At 44.9% G+C, this 26,034-nt stretch overlaps 1 protein-coding gene across 2 annotated transcripts in view; it reads right to left on the bottom strand.

Annotated features, from left to right (window-relative positions):
* Positions 1-559: 559 nt before the first annotated feature.
* The window catches only part of LOC149364092 (E3 ubiquitin-protein ligase MIB2-like), a 26,971-nt gene continuing 1,496 nt past the window's right edge, over positions 560-26,034 (bottom strand). Inside the window, exons 2-16 of one of the 2 annotated variants that reach the window (XM_089574103.1) lie at positions 24,444-24,623; positions 19,946-20,003; positions 17,534-17,640; positions 13,966-14,076; positions 13,632-13,736; positions 12,744-12,876; positions 11,963-12,042; positions 11,208-11,359; positions 9,871-10,033; positions 8,978-9,132; positions 7,349-7,475; positions 5,367-5,588; positions 4,481-4,638; positions 2,890-3,089; positions 560-2,408 (exon numbers count right to left, since the gene is read on the bottom strand). In XM_089574103.1, coding sequence (XP_089430229.1) covers positions 2,173-2,408; positions 2,890-3,089; positions 4,481-4,638; positions 5,367-5,588; positions 7,349-7,475; positions 8,978-9,132; positions 9,871-10,033; positions 11,208-11,359; positions 11,963-12,042; positions 12,744-12,876; positions 13,632-13,736; positions 13,966-14,076; positions 17,534-17,640; positions 19,946-19,991 — 1,995 coding nt within the window. In that variant the 5' untranslated portion in view covers positions 19,992-20,003; positions 24,444-24,623 and the 3' untranslated portion in view covers positions 560-2,172. The remainder of the gene's footprint in view (positions 2,409-2,889; positions 3,090-4,480; positions 4,639-5,366; positions 5,589-7,348; positions 7,476-8,977; positions 9,133-9,870; positions 10,034-11,207; positions 11,360-11,962; positions 12,043-12,743; positions 12,877-13,631; positions 13,737-13,965; positions 14,077-17,533; positions 17,641-19,945; positions 20,004-24,443; positions 24,624-26,034) is intronic. The other variant, XM_089574102.1, reaches the window with a different exon arrangement.

Consider the following 26,034-nt stretch of genomic DNA (forward strand, 5'->3'; position numbering starts at 1 on the left):
CGTCGGCGCATATGACGGTGATATTAGACTCAGGTAGATCTGATCTGATCTGTCCGCGCCGCAGATGAAAATTGGTGAAGACAACGACGCGCAATGTACAGAGCAAAAGTGCATTGCAGTTAAAAGCTGGGCGTGATTGGCTACGGCTATAACGTAGTGCTCTCGTGCAGTGGCCAGCGAAGTTTTGTTTGCGCTGGCGCTGGTTCGAAACCCCGTAGCGGTGATATGTTTTATTTCTCCAGGTTGCCTGAGGTAACCCTGAAGGTAACCCTCCCATTGCCTGCAGCTCGCGCGACGCTCCTCAGAACTAACCGAAGCTTATCCGAGTTACTCCGAGGCTTCACACAATTTTTTTCTGAGAACAGCACACGAGATTCAGATGTACGGCTTTCTGTGTGTTTTGGTATCTCGTTGTTTGTTTCACTGCAAACCCCTACCTGGGTCTGAGTTAGGACCGATAGTTAGAAAAAGTGCCTGCGCACTGCGCACCAGTGCCAGAAGTCGGAATAACACACAAGCGGCACTCTGCCGCTATAAAGAAGCCTTCTCACTTCTGAAGAATATTTATTACAGGTTTAGCACGCTCCTGGTCCCAAAATGCAACGAAAGATCAAAACAAAAAACACACCATACTGAAAACAAAAACTCCACATGCACACACAATCATCGCAGGAGCATCAAGCAGTTCCATGGCGCACTGATTGTCGAGTACACCACGCGCACAACGGCGAACAGGTTCATTTGCTTGAAGGCTCTGCGCTATCACAAGCGAGAATATGCTGCGAACGATAACAGAGTATATTCTCACGACGAGGCTAACCACCGTAGTAGAAACTGCATTTGGTCCACGTATATACTAAAAAAAATGTACTTGCAAGGTAATGAAAATGTGTATAATCTTCCTGATAAATGACATTTTACCATGTTTTCAGTAGCCCGTTCCAAGCAATAGTGGCGGAAAATTTACTGTCTGCAGTGTTTTATCGAGAATTCAGAATGTTTCCGAAATCTATCACTTCAGTTAGAAGCAATTTCAAGAGGCAAAGTACAGACTATATGTCTATATTTGAGTTCGTGTCTAAGAAAGCATCGCCTACTACATGTAAGAGTTCGCTAGTTGGACTAAGTGATCATCCCTTTTTTGCTTTAATACGGTTGTTGGAGTTATTTTTCACCACTCTTTGAGATATGCCACGTGGAAAACATTACCAAAAAAGTTTAGCGCGGAAACACAAGACAGGCAGTGAGGCCCACTACTCGACAGTTAACCTGCAGCTGAACATTTACTTGATCATTGACCTAGACAAAGAAACGCGCATGCGCATCTATCTCACACACACCATGTCATAGACCAGCTTTTAAACAACTGCTTTCACTTTATGAAATGATGGCTAGTCCCCCGGGCTTGTCACGAACTTATTCCAAGAGGCAGCATAGTACGATGGTTGTGCTGCTTTTAAGAACAAGTGTGTTTCTTACAACATGTTTGCAACATAGGAAAGGATGTCAAGAGCATTATGCTTGAACATAATGAAGTTAGTGCCCGTAAATGTGCCTCTTTTTGTCTTGTGTTTCCGCGCTAAACTTTTTGACTGATATATCACCGACTGGCACAACATTTTACCCTTCTGGAGGAAAACATCACTATCACAAAGTTATAACACTAAGCGCTCGCCGTCGGACATTTCAGTACACAGAGCCTTTAAAAAATCAGTTAGTATGACATGCTCTTTCGATTGGTTACATTTTGTTTCATATCACACCAGCGTATAAAATTTAAGCTTGCACAGCAAATCCTGCATCAAACTGCACCTTTCCCTTTCTGCCTGAAGAAACTTGCCGCAGCATTTTGGTAAGTCGCCTGTCCTATACACTAACGGTTTCCACAAACAGTTCGGAGGCAAGTTTCTGAAGCCCATGTTTTTCACTGGTTTCTTGCCTTTGTCATAGATCAACTCCAAACATTAGCCGTTGACTGGTATTGTTTGCATGCTGCCAGCATCGACATATGATGAGGCAGCTACCAGTGCTAAAACGGCAAACGAATGAATCGGTAAAAACCCTTATTGCCGAATACAAGGCCTCAGATGTGTTAGAAATATTGGACGATCACTTGATACATTCTCATAAGGTGCACATGGCAACACGGTCTATATTGCGGGGGAGGCAGTCTTAGTAAAGCGGTATCTTCCTCTCTATGGGACGACGGCACATGTGGCACAGGTAGAGGTTCTCAGAGCACACTGAGCACGCTCCGTGTCCGCAGAGGAAGGCCATGTCACGTGGTCTGTCCACGCAGATCCCGCACGTGTGGCGGTCCTCCAGCTCTCGTACTCTGCTATCCAGCTCTCTGTCCCGTTCTGCGTTTGCCTTTTGATTCGCTTCCGTGGATATGATAGGAGTTCCATCTGCAGTAAACACGTAAACAGAACTTCGATGGTGAAGGCCGCAGTCATAATGTAGTCATCAAGAACACAATAGAGAATCCTTCCTTTCCTTCTATTCTACACTCAACAGAAGGCTGACCAAAACAACCGTAGCTGAGCCACTCAAAAGACAAATTAGCAGTGTAAAAATTGTCACTTGAATTTCTGAATATCAATGGAAGGGATGGAATTTTACGTACATCACTTTAAGAAAGACACACACACATGTTGCAGCTGGCAACCCCAAGCTCCGGAACTTTTTGCTTCTACTACTAATACTTTTCATTTCTTTTATCAAGACTTTACATAAATAAACAAACCAAACAAATCAAGTAGGTGCGATGAAACGATCACGTGGGATTTGCATGCGAATAGTAGGCATGTATCCTCCTCGGTAGTCCCATAATTATTACTGAAGCTTGCATGCAATAACGACTGCTCATTCGAAAGAATCAGCACTTACCAAGGCCAACTTTCGACTCAACGGGCACAGAACACGTGAGGCAGACTTTGCAGCGTTGGCAGCAATCCTGGCAAGTCATCTGGTGACCGCAGGGCTTGAAGATGACGTTGGCCTCTGATTCCATGCAGATCTTGCACCGCTCATCATTTTCACGGCGAGCAGCGCTTTCCGCCTTGGAGGCCTCGGAAGTGACGAACCGACTGCCAAAAACAGAATGATATAAATCATATTAGCGATTCAGAAAACGCGGATTTACTACGCCATAAAAACTGGTAATACACTAGCGTGTCAGGTATCATCGTACCCCTGTGGCTGCGTGTGAAAACGTGACACTAGAAGTACGAATCAAATTGCGAAATAATTCTAAGCCCAATATTTGGCCACGTCTGCAGGAAGCTTTAACGCTAAAAGCTGAACGAATTAAATCATTATAGCGGCTGCATGGCACTGCGTTACAGACCATTAGATCGTTACCGTCGCGGCTGTCATACTGGAAGTCACAGACAGTGCTGAAGTAGGCTGTGTGTCTGTCTGGAAGGAAATAGATGCGGCGGTACCAGAACCTTTCTTTTCTGTTTTTTTACCACGATGTTAACAAAAGCCGACACAGTTGTACGCCGTGCTTGAAAACAAGACGTCACATATACGAAGAAATAGACGAGGACCTTATAAAGGCGCAAATATGGCTGGCGCCAATGACGAGCAGTGCCGAAGAAAGCCGTCTTAGGTTCCGGATTGGGAAATCCCTTGGCTTTCCATCAGTGACAGCCTCATATGGTGCGGATCGACTCGATAAATGCACATGACGGCTTGACAAGCTGAGCAAGCCCTACCATCTACGGCCTATTATTGCTAGCTTTGTTCCTAAGCAAAAACTGCATGTCAGCTTTGATTTGCGCACCTAACAAGAAGATAGCGGCACATAACTATGAAAATGTAATTTTCAGATTATGGCAGTGTCTATCTGCAAGCGCTTCCTCAAAACAGGAGATAAAGACGTTGGGTGGGGCTATGCGATTGCGGCAACCTTCCATGTGCCGCACCGACAGCTTCTTTAGCCGCCATGCTTACGCACCTTGCAGAACTACAACTCAGCTGTGCCAGAGATAAGTCAATAGATGGAAAGAGACTCGACCTTTGGTAAAAGGTGACTCAGCACCCTCTTTAAGCAAATGCCTGTGGAAAATGAGGCCTTCTGGGTCATTTTCTTTTCGTCAGGGATCCCGACCATGTTGATCCCTGGCTTCTGAACGTGCCAGAAAAGCATTTTCACCGCCACCGCCACCACCTCCGTCCTTCTTACAACACCGATAAACACCCGTTGAGACCCTTTGATCCGTCATCGAAACAATGGTCTCCCAGGGGAGGTAAGGTGTTGGTTGACCGACAAAATAAGAGATGCTATGTGCACATCAGGCTTCTCAGATACTTTACACCGGGACTGACATGAGGGCAAGCGGATATCTGAAAGGGCCTGTTGGACCCGACCCGTTGATAACGCACGATCTGCGCCCAGGTAGAATGCACAGTCTAAAGCATAATCGCCTTCAAGGTATGTGCATACTGCAGAAAGGCATCTACCTATACTGACCTTCTCGAAGCCCAGTTTAGCACATGTAGCGAGGCATCAAATTTGTCGACAATCTCTAAAGGCGTGATGCCACGCCTATTCTTCTTGTAAAGGTCGGCTCCTCTGTTGGCCAGGTAGCAGATAGGGGCCAGGCACTCATTCGGAAGCTGTCGTCCAATCTGCGTCACGAGGGTAACGGTGATCAGAGCAGCCCTTTCACTGAATCATCTGAATACCAATGAGGCAGGCCTGCTTTGGCCCTGACTTTGTTATCAGTGTGACATGCGTCACGTCAGACGTGTACGCGTAGCTGCCGGTCAACCCTGCTATCTGTAGTAAACTACGCCTCTGCACGAATGCTCCTTCACTGAAACAAGGAGACTGTTTACTTGTATTACTATAACTAATCTGGAGCCCAAACGTGAAATGTCGAACAGTATCAGCCCCAATGGCTTAGCAGCTCGGCGTTCTGCTAGGGAGTGCCAGCTTGCGTGTTCAATTCCAGGCCGTGATGCTCGCATTCCGGTGGAAGCGAAGAGAAAAAATGACGGAGCCCTCCGATACGGCACCTGACAGTCGAGCCCACAACTTGAGCACGTATGATTCCACTAATTAATAAAAATCATTATTATTATTATGATCGAACAACAATGTGCCTAAACGTAGCCACCGTAAGCGTCATGATACAAGCTCGGCAGCTAGCACTCAGTTTCACAAGACTCTTCATAGCTGCCCTACAGGTGAACGCGCGTCTGTCGTTTGAATTGTTGTAAAGCTCAGAAGCCTTGCAAAACTCACACATCTCACAACTAGTGTGCTTTAACTACAGATTAAATGCACTCCGAAATTGCAACAGCTTGTGTGCGGGGTTGTGTCATCGCTTATAAGAAAAATATAACCTACTCACCGCCACCAAATGAGGAGAGTTGCATGTCGATGAAGATAGGAGCTCCCGAAGTCTGTGAGTCACACCAGCGACGTGAAGGGCAGTGTCCCCGTCATTGTCCTGGATGTTTACGTCCGCACCGGCTTCGACTAGCAGCTCCACAATGTCCCAGTGGCCGAAGAATGTCGCCAAGAGAAGTGGCGTCTCTCCCTTAATGTTTCGAACGTTCAGGCTGCACACGCCCTGCAGGATGAACACAGCAGTGAATGCACTCATGCGTGAAACTCTTGGCAAGCCAATTGTGCATCCTTAGCGCTAACTGCTCAAATGTAAGGTCACGACTTTCTTTCAACTCGTCGGTAGTGGTATAGTTATCAATTTAACCGCACCGTGCTATTGTAAAAGACAGAACACAGCAGAAATACGAGGCATAGCCAAGAGGGAAAGGAGAAGCGGCGATTATCAACCAGTATTTGTCATGGCAGCGTAAGCAGCTGTATACAAAAAAAGCTGCAATGTGAAAAATAAAAACGCAGAAAAAGAGGGGCAGCACTTATTCTATTACAAGCACTCTGTGATGTCAGTACAGTAAGACATGCAGAGGGACCTCGCCCATATTCCCTCTATTTTACGTGTTCTAGGCTTCATGTATGAGCAGTGCGTGCATCTCTCGACATTTCGTTATTTGGACTCGTTTCTACAAATCACCTCACCAGTCCCTCAAACACTGAAAGTATGCAGATCTCAACTCATCGCATAGGAGTATTACAACACAACTTGCACAGCGAGCTGAAATTTCAACAGCGACGATAAAATTTTGCTCTTTTAACATCTTCTTGGCACTGAAAGGAAGTTGATGAAAAAAACTGGAGCGATAAAGACTGAAATTTGAAGCAGGGGCACTGCTGCAGTGGCTCAGCATCGTTGCCTCGCATTGTTACAAAAGACATTACGCCACATTCAGAGAAAACTTGAATTTTAGAAAAAGAAAGTGTCAGAAATTCTCTCTTTGGCTACTGTCTTTACGTAGCACGCTGCCACTCCTTCGATATATTATTTTACAACGCCGAAGATTAACACCGCCAATGATCAGAGGCGATAATTATCTTCTTTATCAGCCTAGCCGCTTCCGCAGCACGACAAAGACCTTTCCTATTTACTTGCTATTAACACTGTTCTGCGCCAGCTACGGCAACCCTGTAACTACCAACTTCCTCATCTAACCTACCCACGCTACTCCATTTCCCATCTCTTGACATTCCCTAAGTCACCTTAAGTGACCATTTGTTACTTGTTCGCATTATATGCGCTTCCCGTGTCCACTTCTCCTTGGTTGCACCTAGGATATCCCTAACTTGCCTTTGCTGCTGAGCCAGTTCTGCTCTTTTCACGCTTCTTCACGCCACTCTAATTTCTTTTTCCACAACAGACGACGTCGCCCGCAAGATAATTTAAGCTTTTGCGGCCAGCAAGGATATAAGCGTTGAAAACCTCCTGTGGGAAAATTGTTCTTTGTGTTCGCACCAATTGGTTTATCAGTTCAGTAAACGACTCCTGCTTGGGCAGTAAAAAGAGAAAATTTCAGTGTCTGCTGGTTCTGATACTATATGTGAAAGTAATCAGAATTTTTTCCACCTGTGGGTCGCAGGTAACTGACGACGGTGGAGTTTTGCAATACGGAAGAAAGACCAACTTAACCAACACAGGCTGAGTGAGCCCCAGCGTTTTACAGTCTTATTTGCTAAAACAGATATAACAGTCGAGAAGATATTTTCGTTATTAGTATACAATCAATTCCATTCATTCTTCACGGTCCGAAAGAAGATACCGTTCTATAACTGAAATAAGAGGTGTTAAAAATTGATTTAGCCCCATGTCGTTTCTGCACCCACGAAGGCGCTTGCTGTAACAGAAATATTTCGGGGGAGAACGTTTATCTTGCTGCGCGTCAACGAGGACTACATTCTAAAGCTTTCTCTAGCAACAAAAAAAAAAGAAGATACCTTCATTAGCAAGGCCTTTGCGACACGATAGTGTCCGTTATTGGCTGCCAAATGTAAAGCCGTGAATCCGTCCGCCTTCGGCATGTTCACCATGTCAGGTCGCCTCGAGATGATTTTCTCCACAATGCTGAAATAAGGACAAGTTCGTGTTAGTTCCAGAAAGATATGCGCGTCTGTGGCAGCGTTGTTATAGCGTTTCGTGTATGAATGGAAATAACATGAGGCAGCGGCTCAACAGGGCGCACTAAAATTTATAGTAATAAAGCAGCGTAGACAATCATAGTACTGGTGGTGTAGAGCCTGCGGTATGAGGCCTCCCCCGCCTCCCCCAGATATCATGCCAGGAGGAAAAAAACAAATCAGGAGCCAAATTTAAGCACAAATTAGTCCGCAGTAGCGAAATAGCATGGCAACCTGTACGACATAGCTATAGGTTGCACATTTCGGTTTAAACCGAAAAAAAAAACCCACAAAAGTACGCCGAATTTAGTTTTTAACTCAGTTTTAACCGAAAAAGGTAAGTTTTCTAGGCTGGTTTGGTTTGGTTTTATGGGTTTAACGTCCCAAAGCGACTGACGCTATGAGGGACGCCGTAGTGGAGGGCTCCAGAAATTTCGACCACCTGGGGTTCTTTAACATGCACTGACATCGCACAGTACACGGGCCTCTAGAATTTCTCCTCCAAATAAATTCTAGCCGCCGCGGCCGGGATCGAACCCGCGTGTTTTGGGTCAGCAGCTGAGCACCATAACCACTGAGCCACCAATGCGGCGAAGTTTTCTAGGCATGCAAGACATAGATAGCTGGCTGTTGAATGCGAGTTACACTCAGTCAAGCTGCAATTAAGTAAACAGGAAGCCAGGGACATGATTCCGCGATGGTGTACGTTGCTGGATAAGTAGCGCAGTTCTGCTATTTGAGGTATTGCTCTGCTAGCTTACACGCCTTTGTAGACCGGGAAGCACCGCATGCTCGCCACCTGCTAGCTGTGTTTGTTCACTGCCATCACCTACTTAGAGCAGTTTATCGGTTAAATAGGTTGATCAACTGCATGCAGGACACTGACAGGTAAAAGTATGTTCTGGCTACTCGACGATTGGGCGGCAGTTTCATTGTTGCCATCAGCAGGCAGACCACGCGCAAGTAGAGCTCCAACATTTTCACGCTAGTTACTGTAAATAAAGTGTTCATGATCCCAAAAACACCGAGATCAGCTTCACCTGACTGTTCACAGCACAGGATTGCTGCACTGAATAACCGAAAGAAGTCAGTCTGTCATTCGTCAAAAATAACATTCGCCAAAAAAAAAACCGAAACTTCGGTTCCGAAATAAAAAACCGAAAAAAGTCCACCGAATTCTCAAAAAATAAAACCGAAATGTCCAACCCATAGACATAATCAAAAATGACGCTTTGCTTCGGTGTGCCGACGTCATGGACAAACACCACATGAACGTTCCGACGTAGAGTGGGACCGTGCGGTGGTGCAGGGACCCAAGGGGGTCTAACACACTTGCCATAATAAAGTTTTCTCTCTCTCTCTCTTGCCGCAATCTTATCTTGTTCGAGCTGCATTGAACACAGCACGACCAAGCTCTTTGGAAACGAAGAAAAACAGTCAAATACTTGCAGGTGTTTCCCCTTCAAGCAAGCATGGTGCAGAACATTAAAACCACGGTTGTTCGTAACTGTCATGTCCACGGAAGGAAAATCTATCAGCAGGCTGGCAATTTCGAGGTTACCGTTGCCAATGGCGTCATGCAACGGCGTGTCCCCTACAAAGTCCTGGAACGAAATTTGAAAGCACTCAGGAAACCTCCCCCTTAAATGAAGCGAAGACCTCATTTTTGGACTTTTCTGGTATTCACGTCAAAGCAATGCGAATAATTTTTACATAGAGTCGAGCGCACTTATAACGTATCTAGAGGCCCCGCGGATTGCGTCCGTAGTATCCGAGATTCGTAGTAAGCGCACCTCCTATTTTACAGCCAAAATCACGAAGTCAAATGAAACTGCCGTTTATTTCTTAGAAAGGTGCGTTATGCGCGTCGGCTTCTTCAAAGGAGACATATCGCGGCGCTCTCCACGCTCTCCAGACCGGTCAAACATATGCCCTAGCTCAAGCCCTATATAGTTTTCAACAAGCTGCTTTCAAGTGTTTTGACTGCAGTGTATCGCTTTTTTTTATTATGTTTTTGTGTCCCCGTGTTCCTTCCGGCAAGAGGGGGGGGGGGAGCTCAGAGACGCTCATCGATCCCTGCGCTTACTACACGTGCGACTCTTGTTTTATCGCGGGGCCGCGTTTGCGACACCTCCTCGCTCGTTCTAATTGAGTTATGCCGCCACTGTAGTTAGTTGTACCCCAGGTATAATCCCATTGCCCTAACAGATAGTGTGACGGTATCACCGTCCTCGTTCTTATATCTGCCGCCGTTATAAGTGGGCTCGAGTGTAACTGCAAATCACCACACGCGATGAGCAGTTCGCGCTAACAGCCTTCACAACATGGACTGAAGTGCTTACCCTCGTGTTGACATCAATGCGACTGCCGTAGGAAAGCAACGTTTGAACGCACTCGGCGTTCTCCTTGATCACTGCCACCTGTAGCGGCGTCCGCTTCTTATCGTTCTGTGCGTTGATGTCCGCTCCGGCGTTTATTAAAACGCGCATGGCTCCCGGCTCGTTTCTGGAGAACACGAACAGATTTTGTAGCTGTGAAGTACAGCAGATAAATTCGCATCTGTTTTCTAAATTGTGATGTGTATCCTATCCTCAGCCTCGGCCATTCGCCACAAGATGTGTCCTTCTTATACCCCCGGTTCCACTTCCCAAGCGGCTTGAAAAGGATACTAACACGCTCGCTGCTGAATTGTGCTGCACCCAGTTCATAGAAGTGACACAGCCTGAAGCTGCCACTGTTGCAAAACATTGGTCGTAATGCCAATGGCAGGAAGTCTACGGCTAGCGAAATATTTTGCTGCAGGCATAGTTATCCAGTATTTAGGTTACTTTTCTAAGAACACATTCGTGTTCGCAAGATGCCAGGAAGCTCCAAGCTATTTCTGCATCCTCTGCTATGGCACCCTGGTAGCAAACGACATGTTTCACGAAGACAAAGGTTAAATATTGAGTTTGTTGACTATTCTTAGGGTATAGAGAAAATTGTACGTTTAATATTTCACAAATAACTAAAATGCACCCCAATAGCTACCGCTAATGAAAAGTTAGACGAGAAGAAAGTTTTTCTGCATGCCGTAATTTCACACCAAAATAAAATAAAAAATTGCGAGGACACTTTGGCAACTAAAGTGTTGAGAGGCAAAAGCCGAGGACACTATGCCGTGACGACTTCCAGTGGATTCGACATCACACCGTTCCCCTGGCTATACCGATACCGAAATTATACATCTTACGGGGATCCTAAGTTTTAATTACGCTTAATTACACATTTTACCACCTAATTTGACACTAATTCGACGTTATTCCGATCATTCTGTGACAATTTTCACTATGTCTTGACGACTTCCGGTGGATGTGACGTCACACCATTCCCGTGGCTATATCGACGTTCGCGCTATTTCAACCCAATTTCGACATTTTTGCCTATAATTATGTAACCAATTAATCTACAGTCGTCAAACTTGGCTACTCGGTTCATTTCTTCCTCCTCTATTTGAAGCAACCAGTGATTTTCTTCTTTTTTAGTTCCCGAGTTAAACGCGTGTGACACGCTTTGTTAACGGACGATAGTATGAGCCATTAAAGGCTTTCGCCTTAGTACCTCCATCACGAAGTGGCATTTCGAACAATGTTAAACGCAGGTCTCAAACAGTACACTATAGCAGAAAGTTGTCACTCACCCGAAAGCGCTGTAATGCAAAGGTCTGTCATCCTCCCTGTCTCTGGCTTCAACGCTACATCCATTCTCTATCAATGTCCGCACCATGTCCTCGTTCCCGTGGAAACAAGCCGCATGCAAAGGCGTCTCACCCAGGCTACGTCTTCGAGGCCGCTGTGAAAAGTGGAATTGGTTTTACTGCTGTTTCGCTGCAATTGGGACAAAATGCTGGCTCTGGTCTGGTAAGATAGACTGATGACAAACAGATTGTTGGTTGAGGTTATAGGAGACAGTGAAAGTAGTCCTCAGTTGGTAGTAAGCACTGTACGTCTTGAGAGTTCCTTTGCGCTGAGAATTCTGTACTCTCGAAATGAACAGCCAGCAAATCTAAACACATGTTTTTCGCGAAGGATTCTCCATCACGCCACTGCCATAATGGCCAAAATAGTTTCACTATTTATTATTTAGCGTAACAGTTCAGCCCAGCAAAGTAACTATAGCGGCGAACACTGCATGTGAAGTTTCCTATTACTTGTGCTCAGCAGTCAAAAAATGCACAACCTCGTGAGCGGAGCCTTAATTACTGGACGCCATTTTCATTACTGGAAGCTATGCTGTGTGATACGAGGGCTAGTCTTATGTCAAGGCCGTAAAAATTATTGAAAAAAAATGCTGTTTTCGATTTGGCTGTCACAAAAATATCACTCTTCAGCAAACTACACAGTCAGCCGCTGTAGGCCGTAGCCTGTGAACTATTGGCAGTTAACAGAATCCAACCTGTCCAATGAGGCCTTCATCATCTTCAATCGCCATTCGTAGTAAGGCCTCGATGGCGCCAAGAGCAGTGTGTTCTCCGTCTGGTAGGAAAAAAAAACAGGCTATAGTCATGATGAGACACAAAAAACATGATTTAATAAAACATGAAACAACAAAGCTTTAGCTGATGCTCGCTCTTGTAATGCAGCTTTGTTTTTATCCTAATGAAATTTGTTGAACGAACTTTCAATCAAACGTGAAAAGTAACAGCTTTGCATGTAGTATTTCTTCGGAGGATAGGAATACATAGTCTATAATTACTCACTTTTCAGTGCAATCGAAATTGCGGTTTCCGCGAGCGCAGACACGAAATTATGGTCTCCAGAAATGTACCTAATCTCAGTGGTGCCTCTGTGGCTGCCGTGACGTCCCTTCCTAAGAGAGCAACGCTCTTTAAAATGACACTGACTCCAGGAAATGCTTTCTTTGTGTGATAGTGTGTGATAAAATGTTGCCGTGGTAAAAATTTGTTGTATCAGGTGTAATTAGTTACTTAGTTAAACGCGAAAAATACACTTAGACGTCTAAATAGCCATGAACGTCGATATAGGACATGGACTTCAGAACAGCCACGGACGTCATCATAGTATGTGGACGTTTTCCTTTCGCACTGCACCAATGCGGTTCGGCGCAGTGATCTCAAAGTTTTTGTACCCCAGCAGCATGCAACCCTTACACCTCCCAACGTCTTTTCATTCTCAAATATGGCTTGCAGGCGCTCAAGTCTGGCCGTCAACGCTACCTGATCTATCCACACGTGCATTGGGAGCGGGTTCCAAGCAGAGTGGGTTGAGTAACCATTTGTGGCCGCACACGTCCACGAATATGTCGAAATCGGGGTTTATGGCCACCACAATGCCCACCTTGCCAACGCACTGTAATAAAGAAATCCGCGAGTTACTTTTGACACACATGAAAGAATGATAAGGGAGCAAACTTAAGGTGGTAACGAAGTTTTGTGGTTATTATATCATTTATGCAACATTACATGCTCTGAAAGCGAGGAATTTTGCCGTTGTTATGCGCCATCTTTCAATACAAAGCGAGCTTGTGAGTGTTCGCCTGTGCGTGAGAGCACGCGTGCACGTGAGTGTGTGCGAGTGCGCAAGCATAGCACAAAGTTTCTTTATGGTCATTCATGACTTTGGTGACGACAGATAGAAGGGCCACGTGAGCAGTGAGTTTGCTGTGTAGGGTTCAGCAATGTTCTAAACATAAGCAATGCATCATTTGTTGTTCATTCAACTTGTCATTATCGGAGTGTCAGGGGAAAAAAACGTTATCAATCGCAAGTATTTATTTTGCTTTTCGCGCCCAGCGAGGCTCATCAGTTCGTCCCTCTCCATGAAGGTCACTCAGTTTTCAACAAAGGAGAAAATGAAGAAAAATTTACTCTGGTGCTAACTTCCACTTCAACTCTGAATACCTCCGCAATTTGCATGGGCAGAAAAGCACATTGCAGAGCTTCGGTCAAAAAAAAAAACAATGTGACGTGTGTGGCCACACGAAGAAAAAGAAAGGTTTGTTTAAGCCATATGACACACACAGTTTCCTTGATAATGAGTGCATACGGGTATCACCTTCCCTAAAATACAGAGTAACAAAATAAAACGATGAGTCATGCATTTACCCCCGCCATTTGTTCCGTGTATCCTCCATGGCCATTCTGCCGTTCCTTTAGCGTTTCAAGCTTTTCGCAGACCCTGACCTTGTCGTTCTTCTTGAAAGCGGGAAGCTGGAAAGCAAGAAAAAGAAGTCAATGTTTCTGACATTTTCTTCTCTCATTGCGAGCAACACTTTTCAGCCCCGATTAAGGAAATGGAGATAAGCAGTTGGAAATATGCGTTCGGCTTCACGAAGAACTCCACAGCCTCTTTACTAAAGAAAAGGCCGCTCCTTTCGCCCCCTTCGCATCCACTTTTACAGCACGCAGAAAGATTTTCCACTGTGGTTGCTTCGCTTACTTTTTCCAACACGGCAGGGTTGAGATGAAACGTGGACTTAGCCACCTTGTAGTGAACCATGACGCCACCGTCAGGCTTCACTTCCCGCACGGTGCCCACGTTCCCAAAAATCTGAAAAAAAAACATAGTCGAACACCTTAAAAATACACAGCAGGTATCTGCGGGACTAATTCGAGATTTCACTTCTTAATGAAGTCACGAGTGCCAGAACTAATTTTCCAGCATCGGATGTCTTCAGTCGTGAGTGCAAAGTTCACGACTTCTATCGTTATCCGCATGTTGACGTTTATCTTATTTCCTGATTTGCTTTAATATTTTCATTGCTGAATCAAGCATTCACGGCGTTCTTCGCCGAAATGCACTTTATGACATTTCTTTGGAAGCATGTCATTAAAAACAAATGTTGAACAGAAATAAGGACGAAGCAAACTTCAGGCAATGACCGAGCTTCCCGTGTAGCTTCGTTCCCATTACAGTCATTACCGCGCTCCTTTAGCGGCTACCTCCCGACTCCTCTAGCTCCGCTTGCTATATTGGTGACTTTCACGAACCATTGGGAGGCACATGAACTGATATAATATGGCGGCATTACGGAGGCTGCTTCCGGAGTCAGCCTGCGTAGAATATCGCTGGTTTTAATGTATCACCGTAGACTGGCGCTTGTTTCGAGAGATTTCCGACATCCTCCACATGGTTTGGAACTGCCCCGAGCAATGTAAAGCGTACAGTTTACGGCAACTCAGCCATGAGCAATGGGAGGTGAAGCTTGCTCACACTGAGCGCCCCTTAACTCAGCGCCAGCTTATCGGTCAGGCCAGGACGACCTTATTCGCCAATGTTTTTCCCGGACCTGGGTGTACCACCCGCGTAATTACTTTTTATTAATAAACTTTATTCCCTCTCTCTTCTCGATGGTGGAGACCACGTGAGAGCCAGACAACCTCTTTGCTGGGGATGTAAACGAGGTATACGAGGGACATGCAAGAATTGTTTTCTGGCGTTTGAAAGCGACCGGCGTGAAAGCAGAGCGGTAACCGGTTGACGCGCGGTCTGGAGAAATTTTTAAAATCATGACATCGGCAATAGAGGCTATCGTACAACAGGTGAATGGCAAGACCAGGAAATTAGGTAAGCAACACCCAGCGATGGTCAATATGTCATGCCGCTCCGCAAAATAGCTAGAAGAGGTTGCCGCCAATCACTGCCGCTTCAGTTTCAACTTATAAAATGAGATCTTTTGCACTTTTCCGTGCTCTCAAAATTGTTAACCGTGTTTAAGTAATAACACACATTTATAATTGTGTGTACAAGTAGAAAGCCAGACTAATGAGCTCGCCTTTTTCCGCCCACTTTTTCTGAGAGCAATCAAGCGCGCCTTATGCACTCAGTTTGTACGTAAGCAGTTTATGAAACGCATGCAATGAATGCAATCCCACTATGATAAATTCTTTTCACCCCATTTTATTCTATTCTTCCTGTCTAGCCGTATGCTTGACCGATTTCAGTGGCAGCGAGGTCATGGGCAATTAAACTCCAAAAAGAATCAGAATGACATGGATTTCCAGTGAACGAAATTGAAATTAAATCATTTTACCCTTTGCTCTCTGTGAATAAAAAAGTATGATACCACCATACACGCACGCCGTAACAACGCCCGTGCTCACACAGCACAGAAATCTAATTAGAAGTGTGCCCGTTAGTCTTGGTGCTCAGCGATTTTTTGTAACAAACTGCACCACTTGTTTGCACAGCCTCGTCCAGATCAGGCAAATCACCTTTCTAGAAACATAGGCCGAGTGCCTGATAACTGCACTGTCATAGTCCTGCAGGTACTCCGTTACAGCGTGGAAACATCCAGTTTCCATGCTGTCAATATCAGTGACCCCAGAAAACTCGCAAAATGACATCTAGAGGCTCTTCTCTCTTGTTAGCCGACGAACACGCATGCAAAAGCGTTCATAAGGTACATTTCTCAGCAAATTTCTGACAAAATTGCCAGAATATGCAGCAGTGTCAGAATATATAAACAATGTGAGAATATGTGTCAGAATGTGCAGAATAGGAGCAACAATCAGGAAACGGAGCAATCGCCGTGGTTCCACGAGCGCCGATCCTTCTTGGGCTATTTCGCGGCACCGCCGAAGCATGGTGTTGATTTAATAAAAATTGCCAAACCTGTCACCCACTAGGCAAGTGACCGGCAAATCGTGTAGTGCACCGCCACGTATGACATGCCCTGATACTTGTGCTCGGTATTCGCCAAGGCGTAGCTTATATTTCCGTGCCAATTGACTGTGATACGGAGCTGAATGACAACCTTTGGCGCCTCGGAGCCATCCGAATTAAACATCTTTGCAGACACCACTTTTATGTCCTCCCTATCAGCTCTGATTTACTGAGTAGCCAGAACAATAGAATGCCAACACGACAACTATCTCTGACGCCTGTTGAATGCCCAGCGCTGAGTACTCTCATCTTACAAAGTTCAAGGATATTCAACAATCGCTTCAGCTAAAGCCTCCAACATCAAGAAAAGCGGCTTCACAGACGGGGTGCGATTGTTCTTGCTTTATTTCAGACGTCATCTCTTTGCATGTTCTGGAATTCAATCTACACAGTGCGACCAATAGAATAAAGAAGAAGTTACCTTAATATTCTCTTTAAACGTACTTCTCGTTTCTTGACAGTAAGCGCTTAAAGTTTGCGGTCGTATCTACGGATGCATGCACAGTGATTATAGAAGTCGAATCTTGCATGCATCAAAGCTGTTCACGTGTTACAAGCAAGCCATCTACAATACAAAAGGGGGCTAACTTCTTTATCACATTTAAAGCGCACCTTATGGCGTATTAACCGCCTTCAGTGCATCCTAATGAATAGTGGAAAACATTAAGCTAGTAGGTCTAATCTTCAGACTACTCCTGGGTACACTTAAATTTGCGAAAACCTAGTACAGTATCGCTAAATGGGCTTGCTCCTACTGTCCGCTGCAGTGGTTGTTTGAGATCGAAGCACTACATTTTGAAGGTCTGCAATGAACTGGGACTCCATACCCACCAAGCGTTTAAGTGTGATAGAAGCGTCATGTAAATCTTTGTATATCTGGCCACAGTTGAAGCTCTTTTGTGATTTACTTTTTCACCACCGTGAATTGAGATGCGTTCATGATATTTTGACTGTGTAGCGGTCGAGATTAGCTGCATTTAACGCAGTTTTCTGGACTGCGTCTCAATCAGCTATCATGTTCCTTGCGCACGAAAAACGCTCTCCTCTGTATTCGTGCCCAATAAAACCACGAACGGTTAGATGGCAATCAAAAATAAATGGGACGTTCTTCCTGGATTTCAGATCACACAATTTAGCACGAAAACTATTCATGCTCATTCGCAAGCGTAGGCACACTATACCTGTGCACGACTGCATTACCATTCTTAAATCCAGGTAAGATCGTCACCAGCGTTATTCAATGACACGAGGACATTCCTTTGTTTCGTATCACTTGCATTTTAGAATCATATTTTAGTAGGCGTTAAAACCCACATCTTCACACTTCAGTTCGCGTTCTTACGAGAGGCATGTTGGGTTCCCATCCCCCGTGGCTGTTCTGAAGAAGCCTGAAGTTCTCCATTTCCATGGTGACGGCCACACGATCGCCAACCTTGAGCCGGCCGTCATCTGCATGTATTCACGCAAATACAACATGGAACAAAGGCTCGCTATACGAGGAGCACAGAATACCCTCAACGCACAGCATAAATGAAATTTGAACCCGTATTCTATAAAGGTTCATTTAGTTCGCAGTAATTCGGTTATCTCTAGTTAGTTCAAACCTAAACCTAGTCCTGCTCCCCATGACGTAAGCTGTGTTGGTTGACATCACCCTGGCCACAGCAGGAACACACTCGCGGTGCCACCTGCATAAATAACGTGTCCCACGCCGATGCCAAACTGGCGCACCCGTTGCGACACAGGATGAATGATGGGACATGACTCGCGTTTGACACGACTGACGAGCTTTATCGGTGCTGATACCATTTTAGCAAATAGACTATGCGGTGACTGTGCAGCGAAAGAGCTGGCCTGGGTGCAACGACAGCAGGCTGGTTAGCGGGTGCTCTACAAACCGACCGGCATAGCTTGTTTCGGCTTTCGATGCACGCCTCTTGTTACTGTCGTCACGATCGACGTCAGTACCAGATGTAATGAAAACGGAACTGAATAGTTGCAAAATGCGGTCCTTCAGTTAGCGAACAGAGATGCTCTACCGACCAGGACAACATCAACGATACCAATGGCATAATGTTATTACTAAGAATATCAACAATGCGATAACAGTTTTTGTAAGCGTAGTAGTAATAATAATAGGATCCACAAAAGCCTTTGTAAGAAAATTAAGATGGCGAATAGTTAATGTACTTTCATTTCAGAAAAGGTAAGTGGCAGTGTGGGCAATAAGGCGGCCAGAATCGGAGGGCTCCACATAAATATCTAATACCTGGGGCTCTTTAAAAAGAACCGAAATATCACGCGAAACCCGGCCGCAGTGGCCGGGTTTCGATGGAGCGAAACGCAAAAGGCGCCCATGTGCTGTGCGATGTAAGCGCAGGTTAAAGATCCACATATGGTCGAAATTATTCCGGAGCCCTCCACACGTCACCTGTCTCTCTTCTCTTTCACTCGCACCTTTCTCCCCTAGCTCAAGGCGTGGTTAAGGCGTCCATCGAGAAGTTAGATAGTTACTGCGCCTTTCCTTTTCGCCATTTTTTTTATTGCATGGGTGGTTTTCTGTTTTCCTTCCATCGTAATGCCACTGCCGCGATCTGGATGTAAACTCGTCAGCTGATGTTCAGCAGCCCAAAGCCATAGACAAGTGACCTACGCGGTGGGCGGTCAGAAGATAAAGCGACTGATAACGCATTGTTTCCTGCTGTTATCAGTGGAAAGTCCGCACCGCTCGACCTGTGGCGCTTCAGAGGAACAAAAATACTGTGTGTTGCAAAAATGGTTCACGAAAAATAGACAGGATCCATGACAATCTCAAGGAGTATCAGAAAGACAGCGAAAAATAGCATGCACGATGTCGGTAGACAAAAAGGTTGGCGACCAGAGTTACGTTTAAGGCGTTCTGGACTTCTCTAGAGGTCATTTCAACTTGTGTCAACAACTCAACATTAGTCTTTAGAACTATCTGAAGGAAATGAAGCTTTATTCCGACCTGCAGGGCTTGGCATAAACCTTTCTTCTTAAAGGCTGCACTTATACTGTTTGGTGTGGAGAGCTGTGAACACTGCTTTTATTTTTTTTCTAGGAATCCATTGATTTGCTTGGAAGTGTAAATTGCAAAATTCAATGGTGCTAAATACAGAACGCTTTCAGACTTCGTCGTGATTTGCAATAAATCTCTCAAAAATGCATAATTTAGAGATACATTATCGCTTCCAAAAGGCATTCGCGTCAGTTCCGCAAGTCAACAACAGGTAAGAGATCTCTGAATCCGCACCTGTATCATATCTCAAAAAAATAACAATGCTCAGTCAAATGGGAAAGTCGTAAAGGCGCAGTCAATTAACGCGGAGAGCAAAGCATTATGACTTAGTCTCGTGACCAAAAAGGAAATCAAAAATCCCTGTCAACATGGCCTCAAAGTAGGCGTACTCATTTTCTCAAGTATCGAGAAATAAGAATACGGTGGAAAACAGTCAGGCGACGTCATGAAAAAACTCCCTGTGTAGCATCACGATTACGAGTCAGCGACAGCGGTGACAGGCTTTGATTACCTCTGAAAAAAGCACCAAGGGCGTGTCCATTGAGAAAATTTTATTTAAACAGGGTTGCGATTGAAAACACGCCCTTTCAGATTGCAGCCGCTTGCTGGCAAAGGCAACTATCTGGTTAGAAGGTTTAACAATACTGCTCAAGAATTAGGAGTGGGAAAGCAATAATATTGCAGCAGAAAAGGAAACAAAATACTCCTTCTTACCTGTCTTCGGGCCTTCAGTAGCCGCCTTAGAATTTCGGGAACCCATTTGAAGAACCTTCTAGAAATACATGAAACCGAGATAATGTCAGCGTTTTTTAATAAGATTACTAAGAAACAATTTTTGCTTGTTTGCCACATGTTCTCGCGGTAAAAATTAGTTTGTTTCAAATTAATAGTAGAAGCTGCTTTGATTTAAAGCACACAGTTTAACCACCACCTGTGCCAAAAGCCTCGTGCGAGTCTGCTGAAATAAAGGAGGTTAAAGAAAAAGGTAGTAAGTTCAAGTCCGCAGGAAACAACGAGAACAAAAAAAAACACTTGTAAAAACAAAACAATAACATGATGATGATGATGATAAAAAGAGGACATTTTTCTATATGGCGAATGGCACACTTCTAAAATTTGACGTTACACAAACGTGGCAAAAATGTTCAAGGCATAAACCTGATTCGAGAAACACGTCAGAAACCGCGCAAAACAAGACTCCGTTTGTTGTCTTTGTTTAGGGAACTGCCTCCACCTTACTTCAATAACACATTCTGTTTGTCATACATTCTGGGCATACTAGGAGCAAATCAAGTTTTCTCTGAATCATTCCATACCAGAAGTGATCGCTACCTCCCTCTACCGATAATTAAGCAAGTGAAACCATAAAACAAGATATTAGGTTGCATAAAATAACAACAGGCAAGATAAAAAGATGCAGAGCTAAATGTCAACGGTCGGTATCATTTTTAAGAGCGGTATGGTATGCTAATGGTACTTTTCATCGATAGCGCTTAAAACAATTCACTAGTTTTTAACACATGAAAAAAAAAAGAAACCAGTAGGCTTTGATGCACGCCGTAGCGAAAGCCACTCGGATTAATTATGACGGCTTCAGGTTGTTTTAGCTTGCACTGAAAGCAGCGTGTATATGTGGCAGCCGAAGCTGAGATCCCAACCCCAAACTCGCACTCAGCAACCGAACGGCTTAACCATAAAGCCACCACGAAGGTCACCAGGCACACGGCGCTTAAGCTGGCAGTAAATTTTCATTCATGAAAGTGCAACCGGTAACAAAAGAGCTGCCATCTTCAAAACGAGATATAATTATTTCCTTAGCCTAACATAGCAAGAGCAACATTCGCGCTCGCAGAATCTGTCTGTCATGTGGTTCTTAAAATACCATGATATCAGCCTTCTCTGAACAAGTTTATTCGCACTCAAATAAACGAAGAAACCCGTGCCAGCATCAAGGTCTGCATGCAAATTTGTCGTGGTTTTTTATTTTGGTTTCATGTGGTTTAACATCCCAAAGCGGCGCTGTAGTGGAGGGCGCCGGATAATTTCGGCCACCGAGGGTTCTTTAACGTGTACTGACATCGCACTGTACACGGGTACTTAGCATTTCACCTTCATTGAATTGCGACCATTGTGGCGGGGATCGAACACGCATCTTTCGGGTCAGCAGCCGAGCACCATAACCACTGAGCCACCGCGGCGACACAGGGGAATTCGTATTTTCCTGCAACGGTCTCTGCAGAATGCTCATTATAATCCGGAGCGGTGAGTAGCAGACTTCCGTCAATCTATGTGACACATTAAAACTCTTCATTGGTCCACTGTTTAGGGGAATCCCCCAAGGTGGAATAGGTTTGTAACAAAGGAGTAATTACTCATTAGCATCCACCCAAGCAGAGCCATAAGGATGCCAAGGGAGCTATGCAGTTTAGTTTAGTTTAGCTTAGTTGAGCTTAGTTAAGCTTAGCTTAGCTTAGCTTAGTTTAGTTTCGGTTAGTTTAGCTTAGCTTAGTTTAAGGAGGTTTGGTATTGTGGGGTTTAACGTCCCAAAGCGACTAAGGCTATGAGAGACGCCGTAGTGAAGGGCTCCGGAAATCTCGACCACCTGGGGTTCTTTAACGTGCACTGACATCGCACAGTACACGGGCCTCTAGAATTTCTCTTCGAAAGAAATTCTAGCCGCCGCGGCCGGGATCGAACCCGCGTCTTTTGGGTCAGGAGCCGAGCACCATAGCCACTGAGCCACCGTGGTGGCTTAGTTTAAGGAGGATTTACGTCCCAAAGCGACTAAGGCTAAAAGGGACTCTGTAGTGAGGGCCTTCAGAAATTTCGACCGCCTGGAGTTTTTTAACGTGCACTGACATCGCACAGTACACGGGCCTCTAGAATGTCGCCTCCATCGAAATTCGACCGCCACGGCCGCAGTCGAACCCGCGTCTTGTGGGTCAGCAGCCGAGCGCTGTAACCATTGAGCCACCGCTGCGGACAGCTTACACAGAAATTTACCGAACCCGCGACTACCACTTCACTGGGCCAGTCGCTCTACCAGCTGTGTTAACAGGGACGGATAGCATGAAAGGCATCTTCTTCAATTAGGAATTTCCTGTTGAAGCTGCAGAACTTCGCTTTGCAGCCGTATGGCTAAGCTTGGGTAAATAATAATGAGTAAATGCCCTCTTTTGACACTTTTCGTATGAATACCTCTCAGGTAACAAATTCGACTGTTTATAAGAGGGCATTACATTTTCTGCTCAATTTAAAACCGCCAGAAAAAGACACATCATCTGCTCATCAGCAAGAAAAATATTTCTCGTTAATTGACACTGAATCTATACACTTGATATGCGCCATTGGTGACATGTCATTGCGCAGTTCCATAGTCACTGGTTCTCTCCTAGTATGACGCGATACTGAGACTGTCGTGGTCAGAGCACAGCTCTCTGTGATTCATCGTTGTCGAAGCAATAACCAACGCCATGTAATATGCAATCCAGCTAATTCCAGGTTGCCCATCGAGCTGCGAGCAGACGCATCGACCATTCGAGTGTCCGTGGGAGTGAGCACCAGTTCTCTAATCCCTAGCCATGATTATCTCCAGTCGCATACAGGTGCTACCGTGGAGGAGGCTGAAAGACACTATTTTTCTTAAGGTAAAGGGAAAACCACTGAGGATTCTCTGCAAGTATGCTTTGAAGCTTGTGTTTCTGTGAAAGGAAGGCATAAGTGAAATTGTCCTCTTTCTGTCCGAGCTTACTCGGCTAAAACAATGGGGAAGAGGCTACAGAAGTAAACGAATCGCGTCTCCTAGTTCATATTCTTTTGGTGCTTGCAATGCTTGGTCGGGCTACGAGTGCAGCCCACATAGCAACGGTTCTCCTTGAACCAGCACAACATGGCTGCGCGAAGGATAAGCTGCAGAGTGGCGAACCGATGAGATGCTATCGCTCCGCACACTCAATGTGTCCTGGTGTGATATACTGCTGTGAGTCACCATCTGATAACGCTCGTCAGCCAGATACTCCGCGCGAAACTTCGCACGCCATTTCTGAAAGTAGGCTGCACACACACACAAAAAAAAGAAAAACCTGAAAAGCTCCGACAGTTTTCACCCTTCCCCAGGGCATCAAAGATTAGCGCTTATCTTAGACGCACAGCCTTTCAAACTACAGCACTGGCTGCCGTGGCAACGTGGACTATGCCGACTTGACCGGCATAATCCTGCTGTTGGCTCGCATAACTACAGTTTAGGGGTCGTGAGAACGGTATAAGTGGGCAGGCGTGGACATGGCGTAATTGAGAATAACCATGAAGTTGGTGAGTATGGCCCTGTTGTTAGCATGCCCATGAAATTAGGGGCATGACCATGAAGTTAGTGGGCATGACCATTAATTGCGCATTGTAAACACCTACTCTCGCGACCATGTGACACATTTGGCGCAGGCCTGCCTTAACGCCTTTTCGTTGAGCAGTAAATGATTTCTGCTTGGTTTAATGAGACATAAATGGGGTTTATGGCATTTTCATCAACAGAATGCCCTTCATAGAACTACCTCTGGAAGAAACCGTATATACTGACAACGGAAGTAAGGTTGAACATATTTGTGCAAGAAAATTTTGCAGCCTCTAAATGAGGGGCAGGTGTTCAACAAGATGGACCGACGAACACCTCATTTTTCTCATTTTGGAAGCCCCTTTGGTAGGCAAAATAAACAAAAAGAATAAAAAAGAAGGTGAGGGAATGCCTGCCCCAGCAGAGCTATCGCAGACTTTAAAAAAATCGAAATAATTGAACACGGGCTAAAAAAAAATCTAAATCGAAAATGTAATCTGAAATCAAACGCCAATAAGAAAACAAAGGAGGCAAAAGGCAACATCTGTACTTCTGAAAAGCGCGTCCGTTTCCTCCAGACACAATGACTCCACAGCCGGGTGTCCAAGCTTGCCGATGGCACCACACAATTAAGCAAGCTAGGGAAAGCACAGATTTTGTACCCATCCATAGACACTCTTATTTAGACACACGTACTGGCAATACCTACCGCATGGCCAGATTCAAGCGCAGGAATTGTTGTGCACTGTTCCTGAAATGTATGTCAACATCGATCTGTAGCTGGTTGATGAAAAACTGTTCGCCAAAATTTTTTGAGCAGGACGATTCGCACTAACTTATCGTTATAGCTGAAAATAGTAAAATGAAGGCGTATTGTGTTTATACCTTATAGGTGGTGCCAGCGTCTGATTTCGGACTGATAGTATTAGTGACCGCAGATCTGATCTGCAGTTTTACATCGTCGTTTCGAACACGTTAACATTAAGGCTCCAGTCCAGAGGTGTCGTCCTGGCCGCGTTATTGTGTCGAAAAATGCATGTCACGCATGACGTCACGGGTGTATGTCTGGAACAAAAATAATTTAATGGTCGGCGCATGTTTCAAACGAGTTAACTTTATAAAGTCAATGATGTTATGCAAAGAAAAATTTCTATAAAGTTTAGCCACGATTCCAACCCACGACGCTTGCCCAGCCAGGTCGCTGCCGTCTTACTAGGAGGGGCTGATGCGTGTTTGATGTTGGCCGAGTTTGGAGCTTAGCAGTGCGGTAATTAGCGAAGAGAACTAGATTCATGTAATTAGTGGAGTGAACTAGAGGCATGTAATTAGTGGGATACTAATTAGAGAAACATTGTGTGCGTAAGCTGCAGTTTGTAAGAGTTCAAATGCTAGCATGTGGAATTTACGTTGATGTAATTGTGATGAACGTGGGAATGTGAACAAAGAAAAGGGGCTCAGTGAAGAGAAACTGCCGAAGGGAGCCGTTAACGCTGCCGTGTCCTATCCTTAAAGGCGGAGCTTAAATGTCCGTCTAATTTGTGCTAACATATACTGCCTGCTAACGCGAGAACAGTATAGCAAAGTGATCTTCGTTTTTTATCCGCGATAAATGTAATGTCGGTCACTGGAGAGGCGATACAGGCCACGTTTATTTAATGCGTTGTGGCGAGCACCGGCTCTGCATGCTCCGAACGCTCTCCGTTCAAGCACTGATTTGTACTTATCGTCTTTATCGACGGCACAGGTAACCCTGGCGGCGCTACCACATTTATTATCTTCTTATTTCCCTGATACAATTTCATCTCTAATTCAAGGCCGGCCTAGCATTATCTACTGCTCTGTACGAATAATAGATATATTTCCTGATTTTGCGACCTTCGTGCAATGACGCAATAGTAACAATATGTTCATCACAGGCAAGAAGAAATGCGTGGGGAAGAAGGATACTTTCCGAGCGGCATCAACCTGCCGATGGAATCAGTAATAAGTTGTTCCGAACCATGATGCACATGAGAATGAATGTCGGAAATTATTTTCCGTCAAGTTCCAACGGTACAGTTAAACTATATTCCATATTGTTCGTGAAAAACTACCTGATCCATCATAAGATTCTAAGAAATAAAGGCGCTTCAACACGAAGGCTTTCTCTTTTTTTCTGCACAACTTCAAACTAAGACAAGTACTAACCTGTCTGAAATCTATGGATAACATCATGCGTAACTATTATCCATCTCAAAAATTCAATTACTTGTCTCGTTAAATACCATTTAAATATATATACTATGCAGATAAGCCTAAACAACATCTGCTAATTTTTCAATGTTCTTTCACATCAAAGAGTAAATAAGAGTACTCGTCTGCATCTTCGATGCGCTTTCAGCTGCTAACCATAGATGGCAGCACAAATAACCTTGCTGGAACGATTGCTGATCTGCTCTTAGCCAGTCCTGAAATGTTTCTGTTGGCAACACTTGAA

This window comes from Amblyomma mixtum, chromosome 2 (assembly GCF_055824585.1).
Source record: "Amblyomma mixtum isolate Tamu chromosome 2, ASM5582458v1, whole genome shotgun sequence".
NCBI lineage: Eukaryota > Metazoa > Arthropoda > Arachnida > Ixodida > Ixodidae > Amblyomma > Amblyomma mixtum.